Consider the following 20866-nt stretch of genomic DNA (forward strand, 5'->3'; position numbering starts at 1 on the left):
GCTGCTCTGTGTGCAACCTGACCACGTGCCAGAGTCTAATCAACATCACTTCAACAAAAGGCTAGGCAGTAGCTACTCGGTTTCGAACTCTGCCTGGGTGTACACAAAACTGGCTGGAAGAAGGCCAGTCCCTGGGCATTTTCTTGGTCCTGCGTCCCTCTGCCACCTCACGGGCCTACATGCATTGGCCCTAGGGCAGTGGGCAGGGAAACTTCGAAGTGGAAGTGACCTAACAGACCTGGACAGGTAAAAGAGGCCGCCAGGCTGCAGCCGATCTGGGAGGGTGAGGCAAATCAGGCTACATATACATGTGCTCTCGCACACACGATCACCTGGTACATGAAGGGACTTGGGGATTCAAAACATTTGTGGAAAAATTGCACAACATTCCATACTCTCAGTTTCATGTTTCCACAGGTTTTTTTGAAGCCTCTCGGTACGTATCCACACCCATGTTCATGCACATGTTTGCCCATTCACACACACTCACACACTCTCATGAACACACTTGCTCTCCCAGGAGCACACCTTCACACATACACTCACAGTGATCCACAGAGGCGCCCTGTGTCAGTCTGGGTTGACTAGAGAAACAAATTCATAGATACTTATATGTGTATAAGAAAGAACTTTATATAAAAGGAGAAATTGTACATTGAGAAAATATCCCAGCCCAGTCTGGGTTAAGTCCATAAATCCGATATTAATCCATATGTCCGTTACCAGTCTATAAATTCTTCTTCAGACTCATGCAACACATGCAATGACACCAAATGCGGGAAGATTACAGGTTAGTGGGTGGAAAGTCTTGTAGATCCAGTGGCGGTGGAAGCATCTCAGCACTGGTGGGGTCTCCATGTGGTTCCTCCAGCTCCATGTGACTTGTTAACAGCAGGAATATGAAGCAGAGAGTGTGTGTGCCCCCCCCATTCAGCAAGCTATTTATCTCCACAGTGCATCCAAAGGAGATCATCAAGCAGTGACCTGATTGACAGGCTAAACTCCACCCCTTCACTCTTAATAGCCTCAAGTTGGCACCAGATTATATGACTACCACATGCCCAGAGACAGAGCTGGCAAGATCTGCACCCGAAGGCCAAAGATGGACACAGAGACATAGAAATGGACACGAGAGGGCATCAAGGATAGAGCAAGAGAGACAGAGGTGAGCACACGCAGGCAGGCAGGCAGGCAGGCAGGCAGACACATTAGGGAAGAGAGCTGCTGGAATCGAGAGAGGATCCCAGGTTTCACCATGCAGCATGCAGGGAGGTAGCAGCCAGAGTCGCTCCTTGCTCTTGTCACCGGATGGACAGCCACTCACACTCCTCTAGTGCTGTGGGTGTCTGTCACCCGGTTTGGTTCCAAATAAGCTGTTTCTTCCTCAGAGCGATCCCAAGGTTCTGCTGCCCCTCGCACCAGGACACTGCAGTACGAGGCTGTTCATTGGTCAATTTTGAGAAGTAGATCACCAGGCCTTTCTTCCTAGCCTGGAAGTCCTGCTGAAACCCGTTCAGCATCACAGCAATGCACAAGTCTCCACTGACAGAGGGATGGCACACTGGCCAGGACTCCACCTCAGGTCATCTCCTATGGTCCCAGGTGTCACCACGGTGAAAGGCAAAGACCTCCACCCTGGAACAACCACTATCACTGCTCTTTGGGGTGACAGAGCCCAAACTTGTGAGTTGTTGAAAGTGATGAGGAACCAGCGCCCTGTGGGGGACCCCTGCATGTGCTGGGTTACATGCCCTCATCCATCTTTCCACTCTGGTCCTTGCACCAAGTGTACCCTGAAAGCCCTTTGCCTCCTGCTTCCTGCCCAGGAGCCCACAGCTCAGCCATGCTGGTGCCTGCACCAAACGAGGTCCAGGTGGGGGTGGGATAATACTAGAAAATGAAGGCTTAGAGAGGGATCCATGGACAAATACTCCCCTCACTGAGACCCCCTCCAAGGAGTCTGGGGGTTCTGCAGGGCTCAGAAGGCCCCATGGGCTGAGCCCTGAGGCCCACCATGTGACTACCTCTACCATATGCCCTAGAATGACTGCCTTTCCTGCCTCCTCTGTTCACTCTTCCTGACTCCCCTCCCTTGGAATGACTTTCCCAATTAAACCACCTGCGCACACACAGCCCCACCCTCCAGCCCCCATCTCAGGCTCTGCTTTCAGCCAAGGCCCACACAGCCGCTCAGGGGAACGGCTGATTCTCTCTGCTTCCACTTCGTCGTCCCCCGAGAGCCACGGTTCTGCACTGGTCTATTGTTTGCTGGATTCAGTCACCACGGTTCCCCCAGAGGGCCACACCACTCTTGTTTATCCAATAACAATCAATTCTCTGCAGTCGTCTCTAGCCTCCGGCCATAAACAAAGCACCACCTTCAGCAAAGAGGTACCCCATCCCATCCAGGGAAGACCCTGAAGTAGCGTGGGGGTCAAGATGTCCCGCCTACTGCCACGCAAGCTACAACCCGGACTGCGTTTTAGGGCATGAGAGGACAGGCGCCCACGAAGCCAGTCGGGGTTTGGGGATACGGCATGTGTCTATGTGCGTGTTTGAAAGGTCTATTTACGTTATCTTCTGATGACAAAAGCAATCGGTGTCAGCTGTCCAAATGACAACACAACAAAACGTCTACATTAGAAATGGCCCCCATCCCGCCCTATCCATTTCAGTGTGGATTCTCATGGCCCCAGGAGATTTTCAACCTAACTGCATTTAGGCCAGTCAGCCCCGGCAGGGAAAACTGTTGCAGGTAGAGAGGGCTGTTTCTTCTAGAGAAGTCATGCATTCATTCAGTAAGGACGCTCTGAGTCTCTACTGGGCAGTCAGTCCTGGAGAAGCCGCCGTGAACGAGACAGATGGGGCTGGTGGCCTTGCTGCCTGTCTCTGACCAGATGCATTTTCTCCGGCCTCTCCTGCTTCTGGCTCCCAGGGAGACCTACAACTCATAAAGGGGCTGCAGCTGCCCCGTCCCTTGCACTAACCCAGAACACAGCGTGGGGGAAGGACAGCGCTGTGGAACCATGCCTGCTCCTGGGCCTGGTGGCTCTACTACCAAAATCTGACGGCTCTACTACCAAAATCTCCCCTACTAGCCCCAAAGGTCCTGCTCAGGTCACCTCAGTCAGAAGTTGCCTCTGGACATATCTTGTGCACACCTGAGTGTCTGCTGGGATGGGCAGGGCAGGGCAGGGGCAGGGGCAGGAACCAGACACTCCTCCGCTCTTCCCTGATGCCCAGCGTGGGTGGGCATGTGCTGAGTGCTCTCGGAGCGTGGGTGGGCATGTGCTGAGTGCTCTCGGTAAATGACTGCTCCAACAGATTGCTTGTAGCAGAGAGAGGGCTGGAGATGGTCAGCAGTGAGACCAGAGAGCTGCGTGGTTGGGAAGCAGGTCCAGGGGAGTACCAAGGTGTCTCTGTGTATCACCCTTTCTGAGTCAGGTGGGTAAACGAGGCTGGGGGTTGGGTGGTGGCAGAGGCTCCAGCCCAGGTGCTGGGCATGGCGTGGCTCAGCCTAGGGCTTCCCCTGAGAACTAAAGGGTTGGTGTATGTGCCAATACTAGGGGGTCAATTCCAAGAGGGTGCAGCTTGGGCCTCCTGGGGGCCAAAGCTGGGTCTCACAAGGCCCTTGTTAGCTTTGTTCCCCTTCAACACATTGATCATTGTTAACCAAAAAACCCAAGCCTCCATTAACATGTGGCAACTCAGAAGCTGGAACTTCATTCAAAACAGGCTTGCTTCCCCTACCTCGGATCAACTGACAGGTTGAAATCAGAGCCCTCTAAAGGTGATGCTTGGGCTGAGGCTGCTCGCTTTTCACACTTTCTAAAAGACTCCAGGTGGGGTCTGGTGTTATTGGCAAGGCACCCACAGCTGATATTCAGGGGCTGGAAGCGGCTCTCCATCCAGGGCCTGGATGGGGGTGGGGTGGGGGGAGACAGTTTCTCTCCCTTCTGGCCCATCTCTTCAGCTCCCCAGGGTCAGGGAGCCCCCAGTTCTGTGGACTGGTCTCCCCACTCTCTTCCCCAGTACCTATGTAGTTTTTATTTTGTACCCAAACCACTTATTTGCCCTTTCTCCTTCGATCTAGTCTGAACTCTTAAAAGGGTTGATCTTGGCAAGGTGTCTGGCAGTGCCAAAGACTGGCAGGTTTAACCTTCTAAAAGAGCATTTGGATTTGTAGCAAAGAGGAGTTAGTGAATGACTTCGAACCTGTTTCCAAACGGCGGAATGTGCTCGGGAGACCGTTTTGGAGCGCCCTCCTATCCCGTTCCATGTGCTCGGCGGCTCGGTGGCCCCCCGGACGACCCTAACCCATCGCCTTAGGAAGAACCAAGCTCAGTAGCGAGTCCCTGGGGTAGAAAGCCTGGGCCCCTGCGCTCCGTCGTCCCGGCGCCCAGGATGGGCGGAGCTGCCCCCAAACCTCAGCTCCAGCCCCAGCCCCGCCGAGCCCGGAAGGAAGCCGCGGCAGAGCGAGGGGGCCACCGGGGGGCCACAGGGCGCGCCTCACCTGCGGGAAAGCATGTCCCCCGCTTTTACCCTCTGAGAGGGGACCTGCCCAGGGGACGATGTTGATTCACCCCATCCTTCCTGCGCAACCCGATCCCCGGTACTTTAGCCCGACTGTCGCCGCCGGCCCGCCGCCCTGTGTCGGCGCGTAAGGAAGGCGGGGGACACCAAGCCCACTTCCACCTCTCGCTCCCCCGCCCCCTTCCCCGCGGCGGCCCCTAGCCCGGAGCCAGGCGCCCGACCACCCTACTCTCCACGTCTGGGGCGCGCTCGCCCAGGGGCGGCGACTCGGGGAGGGAGGGGCCGGCGCCCGCGCCCGCCCCCCGCCTCCCGGGGCCTGGAGCGCGCGTGGCCCGGCGCCGCCCGCCCGTCCGCCCCGGGGAGGCTCACAGTGCTGCGCGCCGCGCCAGGACTCGGCTGGCTCTGCTCCGCGGGCGGCGATCAAGAGGATGCTGGCGGGCTTCCCCGGCCTCGGCCCGTGCTCCCGCCGGGGAGGGCCCCGAGCGCGCCCCTAATCGCCGCCGCCGCGACCACTGCCGTGCCAGAGGGAGGGGTCCACCGTGCCGCGCGCGCCGCCACCCGCCTCCAGGCCCTGAGCCGCAGCCCTAGGGGCGGGCGCCCCCGAATTTTCCATCTCGCCGCCTGCTCCTTCCTCCTGTGGCCGGGCGCCTCTGGATGCTGACCGACAGCTCTGCGCTTCTCCCGACCGGATCCCCACCCTGACGGCGGGGAGATCGCACTCAGGCCGCGGGCCGGGGGCCATGGCGGGGAGGCGCGGCGCCGCCAGGAGCAGCCCCGGGGCGCGCTGAGCCCGCCCGCCGCACGCGTGACCCGGCTCTGCGCGCAGCCCGCGAGGGGACCGGCTGCCCCACGCGGTGCCTGAGTTCGCGCACAGGTAAGCCGAGCCTGCCCTCCTGAGGGGAGGGGGACCCAGTGTAGGGAGGGGATTCCGAGGGGGCTCCCGGAGTCTCCAAGGGCTGGGTGGAGAACGGAAGTAAACAGAGGAAGATTCAGGAACCTCCCCAGGATGGCACCCGTTTCCATCTGGAACGCGTTGAATCCTCAGCTTGGAAGAATTGGGCCTGGAAGGAATGGAGGTGCGGGAAGTCGGGGGCTGAGGGAGAAGGGATGGCATCGAGCAGACCAGGGGTGCATGAAATGGAGGGGGGTGGTCAGGCCTCTCAACAAGCCCCAGACAGGAAACGGAATGTTTGGCGTGGCCTGGGCCAAATGTGTGTGTGGTAGGTGGTGGTGTGCGCCAGGGAGTGGTGGGGAAGGCCCGAGCTCCGGAGTCAGTCATGGGGGAAACCACAGGGCAGCACGGAAAAAAAAAGCTGCTTTCTACCTTAGGGAGGATGTTCTTGTCAGTTCCCCATGCTCAGTGCTCCCTGTAACCTGCAAATCCACCCTCCTTTCCTGCCCCAGGTGGCCGTCCCCAAGCCCCAGCCCAGAAGGAGCCATCGTCAGCCGTGCCCAGGTCTCTGAGAGCCCTGTAGGTGGCCGCCAGCCTTCTTCTCCCGGGTCAGTAGAAACAGACGCCTGCCAGGATGCCGCAGGGCTTCTCCGACCCCGAGTACTCGGCTGAGTACTCGGCCGAGTACTCCGTCAGCCTGCCCTCTGACCCTGACCGCGGGGTGGGCCGGACCCATGAAATCTCCGTCCGAAACTCGGGGTCCTGCCTGTGCCTGCCTCGCTTCATGCGCTTGACCTTCGTGCCCGAGTCCCTGGAGAACCTCTACCAGACCTACTTCAAAAGGCAGCGCCACGAGACCCTGCTGGTGCTGGTGGTGTTCGCTGCGCTCTTCGACTGCTACGTGGTGGTCATGTGCGCCGTGGTCTTCTCCAAAGACACGCTTGCGGCCCTCATCGTCGCCGGGATCGGGCTGGTGCTGGACATCCTCCTCTTCGTGCTCTGCAAAAAAGCGCTGCTCCCCGACCGGGTCACCCGCAAAGTGGTGCCCTACCTGCTGTGGCTGCTGATCACGGCGGAGATCTTCTCCTACCTGGGCCTGAACTTCGCCCGCGCGCACGCCGCCAGCGACACGGTGGGCTGGCAGGCCTTCTTTGTCTTCTCCTTCTTCATCACGCTGCCCCTCAGCCTCAGCCCCATCGTGATCCTCTCTGTGGTCTCCTGCGTGGTGCACACGCTGGTCTTGGGGGTCACCGTGGCCCAGCAGCAGCAGGAGCAGCTGAAGGGAGTCCAGCTGCTGAGGGAGGTGAGTCCTACCTCCACTCTCCCTGTGCGTGCTTCCCCGCCCACCTGCTCTCCCCTGAAGTGGCCCACTCGCATCATTTTGTGTTCCTGGGTTGAGGGCCCACAGGCGCTTGGCTGCCTCAAGCTGAAGGAAGGGGTGATCTCACCTCTGCCCCAACCTGTTACTTTACATCACCCGGAATTTGCCCGTGTTTGGTCCCTGGGGACAGGGGTGTGGCAGGACATTGGGCCTCAGGCCTGCCCTGTGCTCAGGCTGAGTGGTTGACAGAAAGGCTGGTTGTGGAGGCTGCAGCGTGCTGGCCATTCCTTTCCAGTGAGCCTGCCAGGGAGACCACTTGTGGAGACAGAGGCCTCTCGTGGGAGGCTGGGTTCCGGTCGGTCCTTGACTAGCTTGGGGTTCACCTAACTGCGTGGACTCAGCTTTCTTTCGGACAAGTGGCAGTGGTTGTCGGTTAGCTCCAAGCACTGTGGTGAAAGCCCATCAGGAGAGGCACAGGGCAGTGCCAAGAAGGTGTGTTTGTCTTATACCTTGGTTGCTCAGGGAGCCACAGCCAGTCCGGTGATCGTGGGGAGCTGCAGTCTCCCACAGAAAGGCACGGAGGCATGATGTGGCCACCATGGCGGAGGATCCGTTTGTCAGGAAGGATGTCTTCTTCTGGAAGGGCTGACTGTTGGATTGGGGGGCCGTTTAACAGAAGGACGGAGCCCTGGGGGGTTGGCGTAATGGATCGTGCCTTGGGCAGCTAACCGAAAGGTCAGCACTTTGAACCCACCAGTCCCTCCATGGGGGGGGAAGGTGAGGCTGTCTGCCCTTGTAAAGACTGACCACCTTGGAAACCCACGGGGGCAGTTTTATGCTGTCCAGTGGGGTCGCCATGAATCTGGAGAGTGGAGGGCCCACTGGAGCTTCAAGTCAGTGAATTCCATAGTGCTCGGTCCTCCCTCTCTATGCAAGCTGAGCCCAGAGCCAGGAAGTGGCCTGCCCAAGGCCACACAGCTCGTCGTGGCAGCGTTAGGGCTAGAAGGTCCACTTCTCAACTTCAGTTCCAGGGCTCTTTCCACAACATGACACCGCATCGCCCTGCCGATACCTTCACCGTCTGCTCCCTGGGCTCGGGCGCTGAACCTCCGGGGGCCCTAATGGTGTCACTGCTGGTTGATGCAAGAACGCTGGGGCCTCCCACTTGGGTCACAGAGAACACGGGGCTTCGCTCCCTTTTAACTGTTTGCTGACCTGTGCATGGAGGTTGTCATCTCCCATTCAGCTCCTGCGGCTGTGTGCGCTCCCCCGTCCGGCTTCAGGCAGGCACTTCTTGCCTTTGTATTTCTCCCAGCCCACCAGGGGTGGATTGCCCAGTAAGCAAGGTAAGCACGGGCTGACTTGTGCTTCCTTCTCTGTCGTGAACCAGGGAAACCCACGTGAAACCGTCCATGACAGATTAGTGAGTAAACACAAGTCGGCCTGTGCGTTCCTCCTACTGGGCTCTCTGTCCCCATCAGGGACTGCATTTGAAAACCGGCTTAGAGACAGGAAGGCGCTGTGGGGCTTGGAGAGAGCACGATGGCAGCAGTACCTAGAAGTAGAATCTTTGATGTGAGGAAAAGCAAACATGAAATTGTTCACGGCAGATTCATAAGCGAACACAAGTCAGCCTGTGCTGCCCTTGCTGATTGGGTAACTTGACACAGCCATGTCCTATTCAAATAAGATGACAGGCTTCCCTTAACACCGTGATTTGAGATTGCGCCTTAGCCAGGAGGGGCCCCTGCTGGACACTGAATGGCAAGTCCTTCCTGCCCGGCGTCAGTAACAAGCTCACTGTGGCTACAGACGGACAGGTGGGCCTGGCTGCGAGGGGTCTGGAATTAAAATCAGCCTGGATCTTCCACTGCACAGTCACCCCTGGCTCTTGCTTCTCTGCCAGGGTCCTTGGGGCACCGCAGTGTGTGTCCTGTACGCGTCCACTCGGGGAGCAGAACACAAACTGTCTCCACTCAGCAGAGGTCTCTTCCTAGTTCTGTAGAAACTGCGCATTGGTGAGAGACCAGGGATCTTAAGGAAAAATGTGTCTTTTCTGCCACACCCAGGTCTGGGCAGGGCTCCGAGATCGGGGCTAGCGGGGTTACTGTAAGTCTGGGTGTCAAAGGTTCTAGGTTTTGATGAAGAGCGGAGGTGGAGGGACAGATACTGTGTGTCCCTCGGGGCCCATGAACGAGTGGCCAGAGAGCCAGGTGTTGTTTCCATCTGGTCTGGTGTCCTACCTGTCAGCTTCCTGCTAATGGTCAGTAGGAGGCCTCCCCATTCCCAGATGAGTCCTCCAAGGAGATGGACGGACACCGGGGCTGCAACAGTGGGCCCAGGCATAGGAACAATTGTGAAGCTGGCGCAGGACCGGGCAGTGCTTCATTCTGTTGTGCATAGGGTGGCCATGGGTCGGACTCAGTGCACCTACCACCATCACCACCACCACCAGCTCCTACTCTGGTGTCATCACTCACGGCCACCGAGTTGATTCTGACTCACAGTGACCCTAGAGGGCAGGGTACACTGCCCCCGTGAGTTTCCGAGACTGTCACTCTTTCCCGGAAGTAGAAAGCCTCGTCTTTCTCCTGAGGAGTAGCTGGTGGTTTTGAACTGCTGACCTTGCTTGTGATTAGCAGCCCCACGAGTAAGCACCGTGGCTCCTTCAGTGCTGTTATTCATAGTAACTCTGGAGAGCTGACGTGGGTGCCCGGAGAGCTAGCCGCTGAAATGGGTGGTGAGGCCACGTCTGAGCAGTCTCAGGGTTCATGTACAAAACATTTCACTCATTTACCCCAAACCCCATTCATGCCCGAGCTTTCTGCTTTGTTCTAGAAATGGTCAGAGATGCAAAGTAGCTGACTGTTGTCACCCAGCTACTGGGTGGCAGAAACAAGACTTGAAACCAGGTGTCTTGCCTCTCCACCTGAGGCTCCTGCGTTGCAGGGAGAACATTTGTGTGTGTTTTGGGTGGGGGTAGGGGGTTTCCTCCTGGATTGTGAGCTGAGAACGAGCACGTGGCCCCCATCCCACCGGCCTGGGGACAGAGGCCTGGGTTTGCTCCCTGATGATCATCATCCCAGTCTCGGCAGAAGGCCCTGCTCACAGGGGGCTCTGGACCTCCGTTTACTGACTGAATGGAAACTGTGCTGGTCAGTTCTACTCAGACCACTGCTAGCCCACTCCAGTGCTAGAGGGCTTCAGCTTCTGCTTAAGCTTTAGTTCCGAGAAGGCTTGGAGATGACCCTCAGGCAGGTCCATGGCCCAACGCCTTATCTCCCCAGGAGCGCAAGCACATTATTGTGAGGTTCCCAACAGTTCCAGAAGGAGCCTTGCAGGGAGGTGTGTTGTTGAAGCATTGGACTGCTAACTGCACAGCTGGCAGTTCAAGTACACCGACTGCTCTGACATAGCAAGAAGAGGGTGTCTGCTCCCAGAAAGACTGGGCAGTTCTGCTCCGTCCTCTCGAACCGCTGTCGGAGTCAGTTTGATGGCAGTGGGTTTGGATTTTGGTGTTTCCAAGACGAGTGGCCAAGGGCCATAATCCAAATGAGGCGTGGCCAGGGGACTGGGCCAGCGCCTGGGCCCCAGAGCCACTGCTTGGAGAACTCTTCTCAACCCACGATTGCTAGTCTCTTTCGGGTGCTGCTAAGTAACAAGACACCACAACAAAATGGGAAACAAGAAAAGATAGATGCAGCCGTAAATTACGATGAGAAATATCTGCATCCCGAGGGAGCTTGGCCTTATGGACGCAGGGTTTCGGGGGAGGAGAGGGGCACTCAAGGTCCACTTGGGAGCTGGGAACAGAATGCCGGAGGCCCTAGCTTACAGTGGGCTGGGTTCCAGAAGCTTCTGAGTCACTTGTTTGGGATGAATGTGACTTTTGAAAAGGTGCCTGGGTTCCCAGACCCACCCAGCTGCCTTCCTCCCTCGCATTTGGTTTTCATGTTGATTCTACGGAACCCAAGTCCTGCGTGCCTGCACTGCTGTGGGGAGAGACACAGGTCTGGGCCCCTCTCAGAGCAGTGAATAAAGGGTTAAGCTCCACCTGCTGCCCCTGTGGCCCTGAAGCTCCCTCCAGGGCTGGGCTAGGAGGGGAGCAGGGAGGATGTGGAGGGCTGTGTTCTGAGAACCAGGGACCAGAACCTGTGTGTCTGTGAACACAAGGAACTTTCTGTAGGCCCCCGACAGCTCCCCTCTCTTTGAATTCAGCTTCACGGTCAGACGCAGACACCTGGATGTCTGGGGACTCCTCCCGTTGACATTGTCACCAGTGGCAGCACTGTGAGTCTTCTCTCTGGGTGCCCTGGTCCCCGAAAGCTGTTCATCAACTCCGTGGGGCAGGACATCGGGATGCCCAGCTGCCCGAAGTCAAAGCACCTTCTCAGCCCATACACTGGGGCTCTGAAATGAAGGGCCGTGGGCTCAGGCTTGTGGGAAAAGGGCTGGGTGCTGGGGCAGTCGATATGAGTCTTGTAGTCCATCAGAGGAAACCAGCGGCTACAGAGAGGGTCAGTTCTGACACACGATCCTATGGGGTACAACCATTACATTAAACCAGTGGTTCTCAACCTTCCTCATGCCGCGACACCTTCATACAGTTCCTCATGTTGTGGTGACCCCCAACCATAACATTATTTTCGTTGCTACTTCATCACTGTCATTTGCTACTGGGATGAATTGGGCGGTCCCTGTGAAAGGGTCAGTCAACAGTTGACCACCCTCCAATGCATGCTGGCAACATTGAACCTGCAACATTGAACCTGCAACAAGGTCTCTTTCATCCCGGACGATAGTCGGAGGGGATTCACTGGAGTGTGGCTGGGGTGGGTGGGTGGGTGGGTGGGCTGGGAATGGGCTTTGGGTTTTCACTGTCATTTGCAGCCTTCTGGAAACTGGGCGTTCAGAATTTAGGCTCTATTATCATCCCTTCTGGGTTTGGCTATTATTTTTTTATAATTCTTGGGTCACACAGGCTGGTATACTTCTTCTGTGGGGACTCACTTAGATGGCTGCTTGTTTGAAAACAAGCCTCTAAGACCCCAGACTCTATTCTTTCTGATGGCTGGGCACCACCTGCTTTCTGGCTTCTGTGCCGCATTTTGCTGTGACACCCAGATTGCCAGTGATCTCTTCATGTGGGCAGACATTGAGTTAGACCAGTGGGTCTCCACCTTCCTCGTGCAGCCACCCTTTCCTATAGTTCCTCATGTGGTGGTGACCCCCCAACCATCAAATTATTTCCTTGCTACTTCATAACTGTCATTTTGTTGCTGTTATGAATCGTCATGTAAATATCTGATATGCAGGATGTATTTCATCGTTACAAATTGAACATAATTAAAACATAGTGATTCATCGCATAAACAACATGCAATTCTATATTGTGAAATATTTATTTCTAATGACAAATCAATGAAATGTTGTCTTGAAGTATGGTGTAGCATGGGTAACAGTCTTCATGCCGGGTACTCCTACGTGGGCGTATCTGCCTGTGGGCAGACCCACCTGGAGACGGATAGAGGAGCAGTGTCTCAGTTCCTAAGACCATCGGAAAGATGTGTTTTCCGATGGTCTCAGATGACCATTTGAAAGGGTGGTTTGACCCCCAAAGGGGTCATGAGCTGCAGGTTGAGAACTGCTGAGCTAGACCATTACCATAAGAGCTGATTGTGCTTAGATTAGGGATTCAGCCAAGTGTGAGCCCAAAATCCATCCATGGTTTACATAGGTCTCTGGCTCCCCTGAGAGATACCATTCCTGTGATGCTCATGGGGCAGATAGTAATTCTATGGATATCATCATTAATTTAGCCAATGGTATCGAATTTAAGACACTGCCCAGCAAAAGGAAACATGCACGTACAGGACGGTTTTTTAGATCCAAATCCATGGATTGTCAATTTGTAGCGATGAACAACTTAGGTGACGGGATGCTATTGACACAGCAATGAGGTCATCCTCAAGCATGAATATGGACCCAGTGTCCGAGGACTTCCTGTCCAGTGTCACTGCGCTAGTGGGCATTCCCACCATGGCACCGTGGGGCATCCCTAGCTGCCGTCTTTCCAGAAGCAGATGCCCAAGCCTTCTGTCTGATGGGCCTCTGAGTGGGTTGTTGGGGGTGCAATCTTTCTTGATGACTTGCGGAAAGCTTCGTGGTTCCAACCCAACCGGATGTGCTGTGGATGAACTATGCCCCCCAAAAGCGGGTGTTGGAAACTCGGTGGCGCACAGTTCTGCCCTGATCAAGCAGGTCGCTGTGGTTTGGAATTGACTGCGTGCCCCTGGCTGCCGAGTGTAGTGCAGTGGTTCTCCACCTTCCTCATGCCGTGACCTGTTCATACAGTCCTCATGTGGTGGGGATCCCCCAACCATAAAATTAATTTCATTGCTACTTCATCACTGTCATTTTGCTACTGTGATGAATTGGGCAAGCCCTGTGAAAGGGTCGTCCCACCCCCCAAAGGGTCGTGACCCACAGGTTGAGAACAGCTGGTTTAGGGCTTGGGGGCAAAGCACTTTGGCAGGGTTGTCAGGGGCAGGGGCCTTGCTGTGGTAGAGGACCACGCAGGGCTTGGGGTGTAGGTGACAGGAAGAGTAGGGATTGGAGGAGTGAGCTGTACCTGGCAGGATTCTCCTACACTCTTTCCCCTCCCTGGAGCTTGGCACTGTGTGGCCTATTGCCCCACAACCTGTCTTTTCATGCCCCAAATTAAGGTGACCAGACGTGCCGCTTTTGGCGGGACAGCCCTGATTTTTAACAATTTTCCCGCGTCCCATGGCGTTTTCCAAAAGTCCCGATTTTGGGAAAGAATGCACGACAAGCTAGGGTATATGGTTTTCGGCTGCCATGTGGCTATTTCGCCAGGATATGAGTTTTATCAATGGGGTCCCGCTTTAGCAATGTTGAAATCTGGTCACCTTAAACGGCCCCTATGGTGAGGTGAGCAAGCAGGAGGATGCTGAGGTCAGGACCAGGTGCCCACTGAGGGGAGGGTGGGGGTGCAGAAAATGCAGTCAGAGGCTACCCCCAAGGGCCTCCTACCCATAGCCATACACACATGAATTCCTAATATGGTCATTCCCAGAATGAGTGAATGGCAAACTGGGAACCTCGGCGGGGGGGGGGGGGGGATTCCTGGCCTTATTTCATAACCGAAAGGATATTTGAGAGTATTATTGCCTCATAGAACCCCTAGTCTGTTGTGTAAGCCCTTACGTCACAAATGAGAACACGGTGAGGCTCTGGAAGCCTCCTTCCCTCCACACCTACAAAGAACATGCAAATCCCTCTCCCAGTGGAGGGGCCCTTGGGGCCCGGCCCGAGGCGCCCCCTGTCTGCCGGGCAAGTGTCCTGTAGGCACCATCCGGGTCTTACAGGCTCCACTTTACAGAGAAGGAATTGAGGTTGAGAGGCTGTAGAAGAACTGGATTACTGGGGAGGGACAAGGGGGAGGGTGGGGTAGGGCATGTCCTGGAGGCTTTCCTGAAAACCTCTGTTCCCTGAGCCCAGGCACCCGGGCTCCCTCCTGCTTGTCTGCTAACCCAGCTGCCTCTGCTTAGCAGCACTGCAGAGCCGTGCCAAGAAGAGGGTGGCCCTTGGGCATAGGAAACAGCCCCCCTCCCTGGGAACTGAATGCAGGGAGGGGAGAAGCCTGTGACTGAATGCCGCCTTGGGTAAGGTGACCGGACGGCCTGCTTTTGGCAGGACAGTCCCGATTTTTAACTATTTTTCCCACGTCCCGTGGCATTTTAAAAATGTCCTGATTTTGGGAAAGAATGCACGACAAGCTAGGGTATATGGTTTTCGACTGCCATGTGGCTATTTCACCAGGATATGTGTTTTATCAATGGTGTCCTGCTTTACCAATATTAAAACCTGGTGGGGTCATCCTCAGGGATGAAGGAGAATTATGTGGAGTCAGAAACAGGTAGGATGGGCACAAAGGCAGGCCGGAAGGAGGCTCCCAGCCAGAGGGCAATCTGGGTGGAGAGGCACGTGCAGCCCCATTCTTGGCTGTTCGGTTCTGGGCCCCTCCGTGGCCCTGGCACTTACCTGGTGGGGAAGAGTCGGCTTTCCCTCCATAAAGCCTGGGCAGATGGAAATCGGACTTGTGAGGGAATGCGTAGGAAGGGACCTTTGAGGCCACCAAATCCAGTGGACTCAAAGCCTATCCATGATGGAACATGTAAACAGCCTGGCAGAACATCAGCCCCTCCTTCCCTTCCCCATTCGAGTTTCCCTGCGGCCCTTCCTGGCCCGAATCGCTGTGTAAACACAGCTTTCCAGCGGGTTATCTTCGGCCATAGGCAAGCTCAGTTCTACCTTCCACCTGCACTTTTGCTGACGTTTGACCAGAACATCAGGGGCCTAGTGCTGATCATTTTCAGTCGGCACCTTATAGTCAGCCGGCACTTTATCTGGAGAGGAAACTGAAGCAAGGCGTGGGGGTGGGGGTCGTGGTGGAGGAGATCAGGCTGGCAGTAGGTGACTGGGTGGCATCCAGACCTGGGTCACAGACTCATCCTTCTGCCTTGGTCTTCCCCACGGCCCACGGAGCTTAGAGATGTGCTTCTCTATGCATCCTTGTACACAGCTCCTCCTGCCCTGTAGACATGGACACGGACCTTGCCTGGTTTGTCCAGCACACTCTGTCACTGAGTGATTCCCACTCACAGCGACCCTACAGGCCTACGTAGAACTGCCCCTGTGGGTGTCCGAGACTGTTTAACTCATTAAGGGGCGGGAGTAGAAAGCCTCCTCTTTCTCCCCTGGAGTGGCTGGCGGTTTTGAACCTGCTGGCCCTGCCATCTACCAACAGACCTGGTAAGATTCTCCAGGAAATGGTATTTCTAGGATTCCTAGGTCACTCTTCTCTAGCAGTTTCTTCAGCAAAGGGCAGCTCGGTTGGTCCTCTGCTTGGATCGACCCACCCTGGGTGTTAATAGCTTGCATTGTGACCTGTAGAAATTGAGTAGGCATTCTAACCCTAGACGACATCACCCCATCTGGAAATAGGGCTTGCTCTTTGTTGTGTTAATGAGGCCATGATCTGTGTAGGATCGATCTTAAACCTAAATACCTTTGGGCTCTAAAAAGAGCAGATGAGGCACACAGAGAGGCAGGCCCCAAAGACAAATGCCACAGTAAGGGGACTAGATTTTAACATTGGTAAAGCGGGACACCAGCGGGACACCATTGATAAAACTCATATCCTGGCGAAATAGCCACATGGCGGCCAAAAACCGAATACCCTAGCTTGTCGTGCATTCTTTCCCAAAATCAGACTTTTTGAAAACGCTGCAGGACGTGGGAAAAATTGTTAAAAATTGGGACGTCTGGTCACCTTACACATGAGGGAGTCAGGAGAGGGGAGAATTTGGACGACCCTGAGACAAAGAAGAGAGCCCCTTCCCCGAGAGGTGGTGCCCTGCCTTCGGGCTTCGAGGCTCCTGAACTTGCAGAAAAGAAGATCCTGCTCTTTAAAACCACCCACAGGTGGTATTTCGGTTACAGAGGCAGTAGACATCCGGACAGCGTCCTTGAACCGGCCCCTCACAGCATCCCCATCCTTGAGGGCAGCTTCCCGAGCGCAGGCCCTCGCCCAGCAGACATGTCAGTTCAGAGGCCCTCGCCCAGTGACGCAGAGGGAAGCCAAGGCTGTTTCAGCTGCCGAGTTCAGTGGCTTCCAGCAAGAAGCAGATCCCCAACTCACAGACGGGGAGACCGAAATGTGTGTGACACGTGAAATGACTCATGGGGGCCACACCGCTAGATAGGCAGCGGGGCAGGGTGCAGACCCAGAATTCCAGGGGTCCCACTCACACGTTCGTGCTGTGCTCTGGTCGCCGCTGGCAGGCCGTGGTGGCCTCCCCCAGAAAGATTTCATTGCCCTGTGGTGCTGACCTGCGTCCTCTAGCATGGGGCAGCTTGAGGTGACCTGAGAGCCCCTGTGGCCTGCTTCTGCTCGGAGAGCACTTGACCCACCACAGCCCTGGCTGCGGTGCAGGAACTTTCCCAGAAGGTCCCCACCCAGTGTGTTTCCCACTGGCGTCACTCTGGCCATGAACGCCGATTCCCTGCATGCCTTGAGTGCCGTGCGGCACGGCCCAGGACACAACGCCTGGTGCTGCCAGGTTCTTAGCCAGAATCACTTCAGGATCGTTTTAGAAGGTGCCTGCTCTCCTCCAGTCTGGGATGGGATCTGACTTGTAAATCATTCTTCGATTTTGACATGCCTTTCCCTGGTGGTGTCTTGGTTGCATGTTGGGCTGTGATCCATGAGGTCATCAGTTAGAAACCACCGGCCGCCCCCATGGGAGAAAGACGGGGCTTTCTACTCCCCTGAGGAGTGACAGTTTTCGGAACCCACGGGGTCGCTGTGAGTCAGCATCGAGTTTGGTTTGGCCCTGGTTAGGGGTGCTTAGTAAGTGGTACACAGTCTTTTGATGCCTCTTCATGGATATAGACACACGAGCGCACGCACACATACATCTCGCTTCTCCAATATCCAAATTTGAAATACAAGGTGGTACACTTGTCTCCTAGCTAAAAGCTTGGTGGTTCAAACCCACCAGTGGAAGAAGAGACCTGGTGACTTGCTCCTGTACAGATGACAACTTAGGACTGCCCTGGGGGGCAGTTCCACTGCCCTACAGCGTCACTGTGAGTCAAAATTGACTCGATGATAAGCCACCACAGCAATGATTTGATACAGCCTACAGAACCCAAGAAATGTGGAAAAGGTGCCTCTGAGAAGCCATGTCAGACCTCTCCTGGGGTGTGCACTGCAGACCTCCAGGAGCCTCGAACATCTTCCCTCAGAGCAGATGAAACACGGTGCCAGCGGGGTTGGGTCTTCAGTTTCTCAACCCACTCCCCATTGGGAGGAGCAGACGGAGGATGGGGAGTGGTGTTTCTAAGGACAGGCAGATGAGTACTCATAATAGAGCTTAACCAGGCTGTCAAGTGTTGGAACCAACAGCCCTGGACGCCGCTGTGGCCAAGAAGCCATTGATGCGTTTCAGGACAGCGAAGTAATCCATGTCCATATCATGTCATGTGGTCAAGGGTGTCATCAGTTACATTTAGTATAGAACGAAGCAGAGAACTGCATCCTTAAAGTCAGTCTACCAGAAATGGCTGGGAAAAAGCTTGGACAAATAAGGATTGGATTTTGACTCTGGGAAATTCACTAATGAACAACAGCCTACCTGTACTTGTATTCATCATTTATTTACCTTACTTTCAGTTGCCATGAACTCCCAACAATTCATAACTTAAGACAATGAGTTATGATTTCTCATAGTCCTTTGGTTTGGTCGTGCTGACCTGGCAGAAGTAAAACTGCCTTTGTGTTCAAAATCCTAAGGAATCTATAAAACACCTCAAATTGTTTGTGTTTGTGTGAGAGAGAGAGAAAGAGAGAGAACACAGAATATTGATGGTATTGGCAGGCTTGTGGCTCAAGTCCAAAGAATTGGAGGTCAATGAACCAGAAGTAGGTTCCGGACCCAGCGAAAAGTAAGCAAGCTTTCCCACAGCATCCATTTCTATAGGAAGTAGGCCACATTCCCAAGAACATGTCCTTCCGTTGTATCAGGACTGTGACCTGAGCGAGAGGTTTGCGTTGCACCCTAATGTTCTTAGAACTGGTGGGCTGTCCATAGCAAATCCCATTATGGAGTTGATTTCCCTGTATTGGGTCATCTCACGGGGAATTACTAGGCTTTAACTGCCAAACCAGGAGCCCTGGTGCCGTCATAGGCTACATATGGGGTTGCTAACTGCATCTCAGCAGCTGCTCCTTGGGAGAATGATAGTAAAGCTTTACAGCCTCGGATACCCCATTCAGGGGCAGTTCTACTCTGCCCTCTGAGAGTCAGAATTGGCTCTGTGACAGTGAGTTCGATTGGCTTGACTGCCAAACCACTGAGACAGGGAGCACAAGTCCTAGCTCTTATAGTGACCTTTGGTGGTTGGCTTATTTTTCTCAGTCTATTTTCAACGTTCATTCACATTGTAGCATGTATGAGGCCTTAATTTCCCTTTATGGATAAGTAATATATATATTTTATTAATAAATCACTTTACTGGGGGCTCTTAGAACTCTTATAACAATCCATCCGTCAATTGTATCAAACACATTTGTATATAAGTCGCCATCATTATTTTCAAAACATTTCTTTCTGCCTGAACCCTTGGGATTAGCTCCTCTTTCTTTTCTCCCTCCCTCACCCTCCCACCCTCGTGGGCCGCTAATAAATGACAAATTATTATTTTACACATAGCATTATACACATAGGATATGGATGGTTCCTGGGATTGGCAGGCTTGTGGCTCAAGTCCAAAGAACCAGAGAGGTCAATGAACCAGAGGCAGGTTCCAGACCCAGCAAAAAGCAAACAAGCTTTCTTACACCGTCCAATGTCTCCCTTCACCCACATTTCTGTTGTTGTCCCCCTGGGGGTGGGGGTGGAGTTATACCTCGATCATTGTAATCGGTTCCCTGTTTCTCCCTCCGCCTTCCCCCTACCCTCATGGCATTGCTACACCCATTACTGTTCCTGAGGGGTTTATTTCTGGACCCCATGTGTTAAGAGCTGCTATCTGTACCAGTGCACATGCTCCAGTCTAGCCAAATTTGTAAGGTAGAACTGGGGTCATGATAGTGGGGGACGGGGGTGGGGGGAAGAAGCATTAAAGAACTAGAGGAATGTTGTGTGTTCCATCGGCGCTGTGCTGCACCCTGGCTGACTTGTGACCCTTCTGTGTCCAATTATCTACAGATGGGCTTTGGGTCTCCTCTCCAACCCTATCATTTGCATCAATATATTTGTTTCTTTTGGGTCTTCTGATGCCTGATACCTGATCCTGTTAACACTGCGTGATCACACAGGCTGGTGTGCTTCTTCCATGTGGGCTTATTGCTTCTCTGCTGGATGGCCGCTTGTTTGACTTCAAGTCTTTAAGACCCCAGACACTATCTTTTAACAGTTGGACAACATCCGTTTTCTTCACCACATTTGCCTGTGCAGCCATTTTGACTTTAGCAATCATTTTGGGAAGGTGAGCACCACAGAATGCCAGGTTATTAGAACAAAGTATTCTTGTGTTGAGGGAGTACTTGAGCAGAGACCCAATGCCTGTCTTCTGCTTTAATACTTAAATATATGTACACAGACCTATACCCATATTATTTATATATTTCCATATGTGCATGCCTATAATTGTACCTCTATAAATGTCTTTTGCCACCTAGTTGTTTCCTCCTGTCCCACTATCACGTTTGACCTTCATTTGGCGCTCAGTACTCCTCTAGGCTACATTGCACTTGATCAAACCCCACTAGGCAGTCTGCCCTCCTCGCCATCGATTTTAGAGCTCTTGTTATTCCCTTGTCCCTGGGTTTGTTGGCTCCCCCCTCCCTTTCTCCCACTTCCTCCTCTTCCGTGTCCCCTGGCACATTGTCATGCAAGTGGTAAATGCTCAGTATAGTTGTTCATCAAGATATGTTACAAAGCACTTTCAGGTCTGCTAAGAAGCTCCCAAAGGTCCATACCCCTTCAACCTGAGGGATTCAGCTCAAGCTCTGTGGGCCAGCAAACCCTCCTTCCCCAATTAAGTGCTCACAGGCACCCCACTCCGCAAGCCAGGCTCTTGCACAGCACTCAGCTGTACTTGCTCCCTGCGTTGGCACATCCGCCACTCCGTCCCATTCTCTGGCTTGTTCTGCTGCCCCTCCTCCAGTGTTGGGGCTCTCTTCTGGGTCCAGGAGGCTCACTGCACAGGGGGCTCGGGTCCAGAGGCTATGCTTCACTCCTGGCTCATGCTGGTAATGATATTCCTCCTCCCACTTCCAGAGGGCTCATTTTGTACACAGCAGGATAGCATTCCTGGGAATCCTGGTGACAGTTATTCACAGGTGAATCCTTTCAGTGTCTTCCCCTCTCCTTTTTAGCCAGACATCTGCAGGAAAAGATCATTCATTGTGAGTTTGACCTTGGCTGGAAGAGTCACATTAAATCCACTGCCCCTGCAACCTGGGGAAGTCCTCTGAACGTGTGCTAGGTGGGCAGCCCCGCTCTACCGACTGTTTTCCTTCCTCGTTT

The 20866-nt window shown here is 54.4% G+C and overlaps 1 protein-coding gene across 1 annotated transcript in view; it reads left to right on the plus strand.

The window, feature by feature from the left end:
* Window positions 1-4868: 4868 nt before the first annotated feature.
* ADCY3 (adenylate cyclase 3) overlaps window positions 4869-20866 on the plus strand; it is a 108124-nt gene continuing 92126 nt past the window's right edge. The window contains exons 1-2 of the mRNA XM_075557025.1: window positions 4869-5407; window positions 5938-6728. Of these exons, the coding sequence (XP_075413140.1) occupies window positions 6060-6728 (669 nt within the window). The 5' untranslated portion in view covers window positions 4869-5407; window positions 5938-6059. The remainder of the gene's footprint in view (window positions 5408-5937; window positions 6729-20866) is intronic.

Source organism: Tenrec ecaudatus, chromosome 8, assembly GCF_050624435.1.
Source record: "Tenrec ecaudatus isolate mTenEca1 chromosome 8, mTenEca1.hap1, whole genome shotgun sequence".
Lineage (NCBI taxonomy): Eukaryota > Metazoa > Chordata > Mammalia > Afrosoricida > Tenrecidae > Tenrec > Tenrec ecaudatus.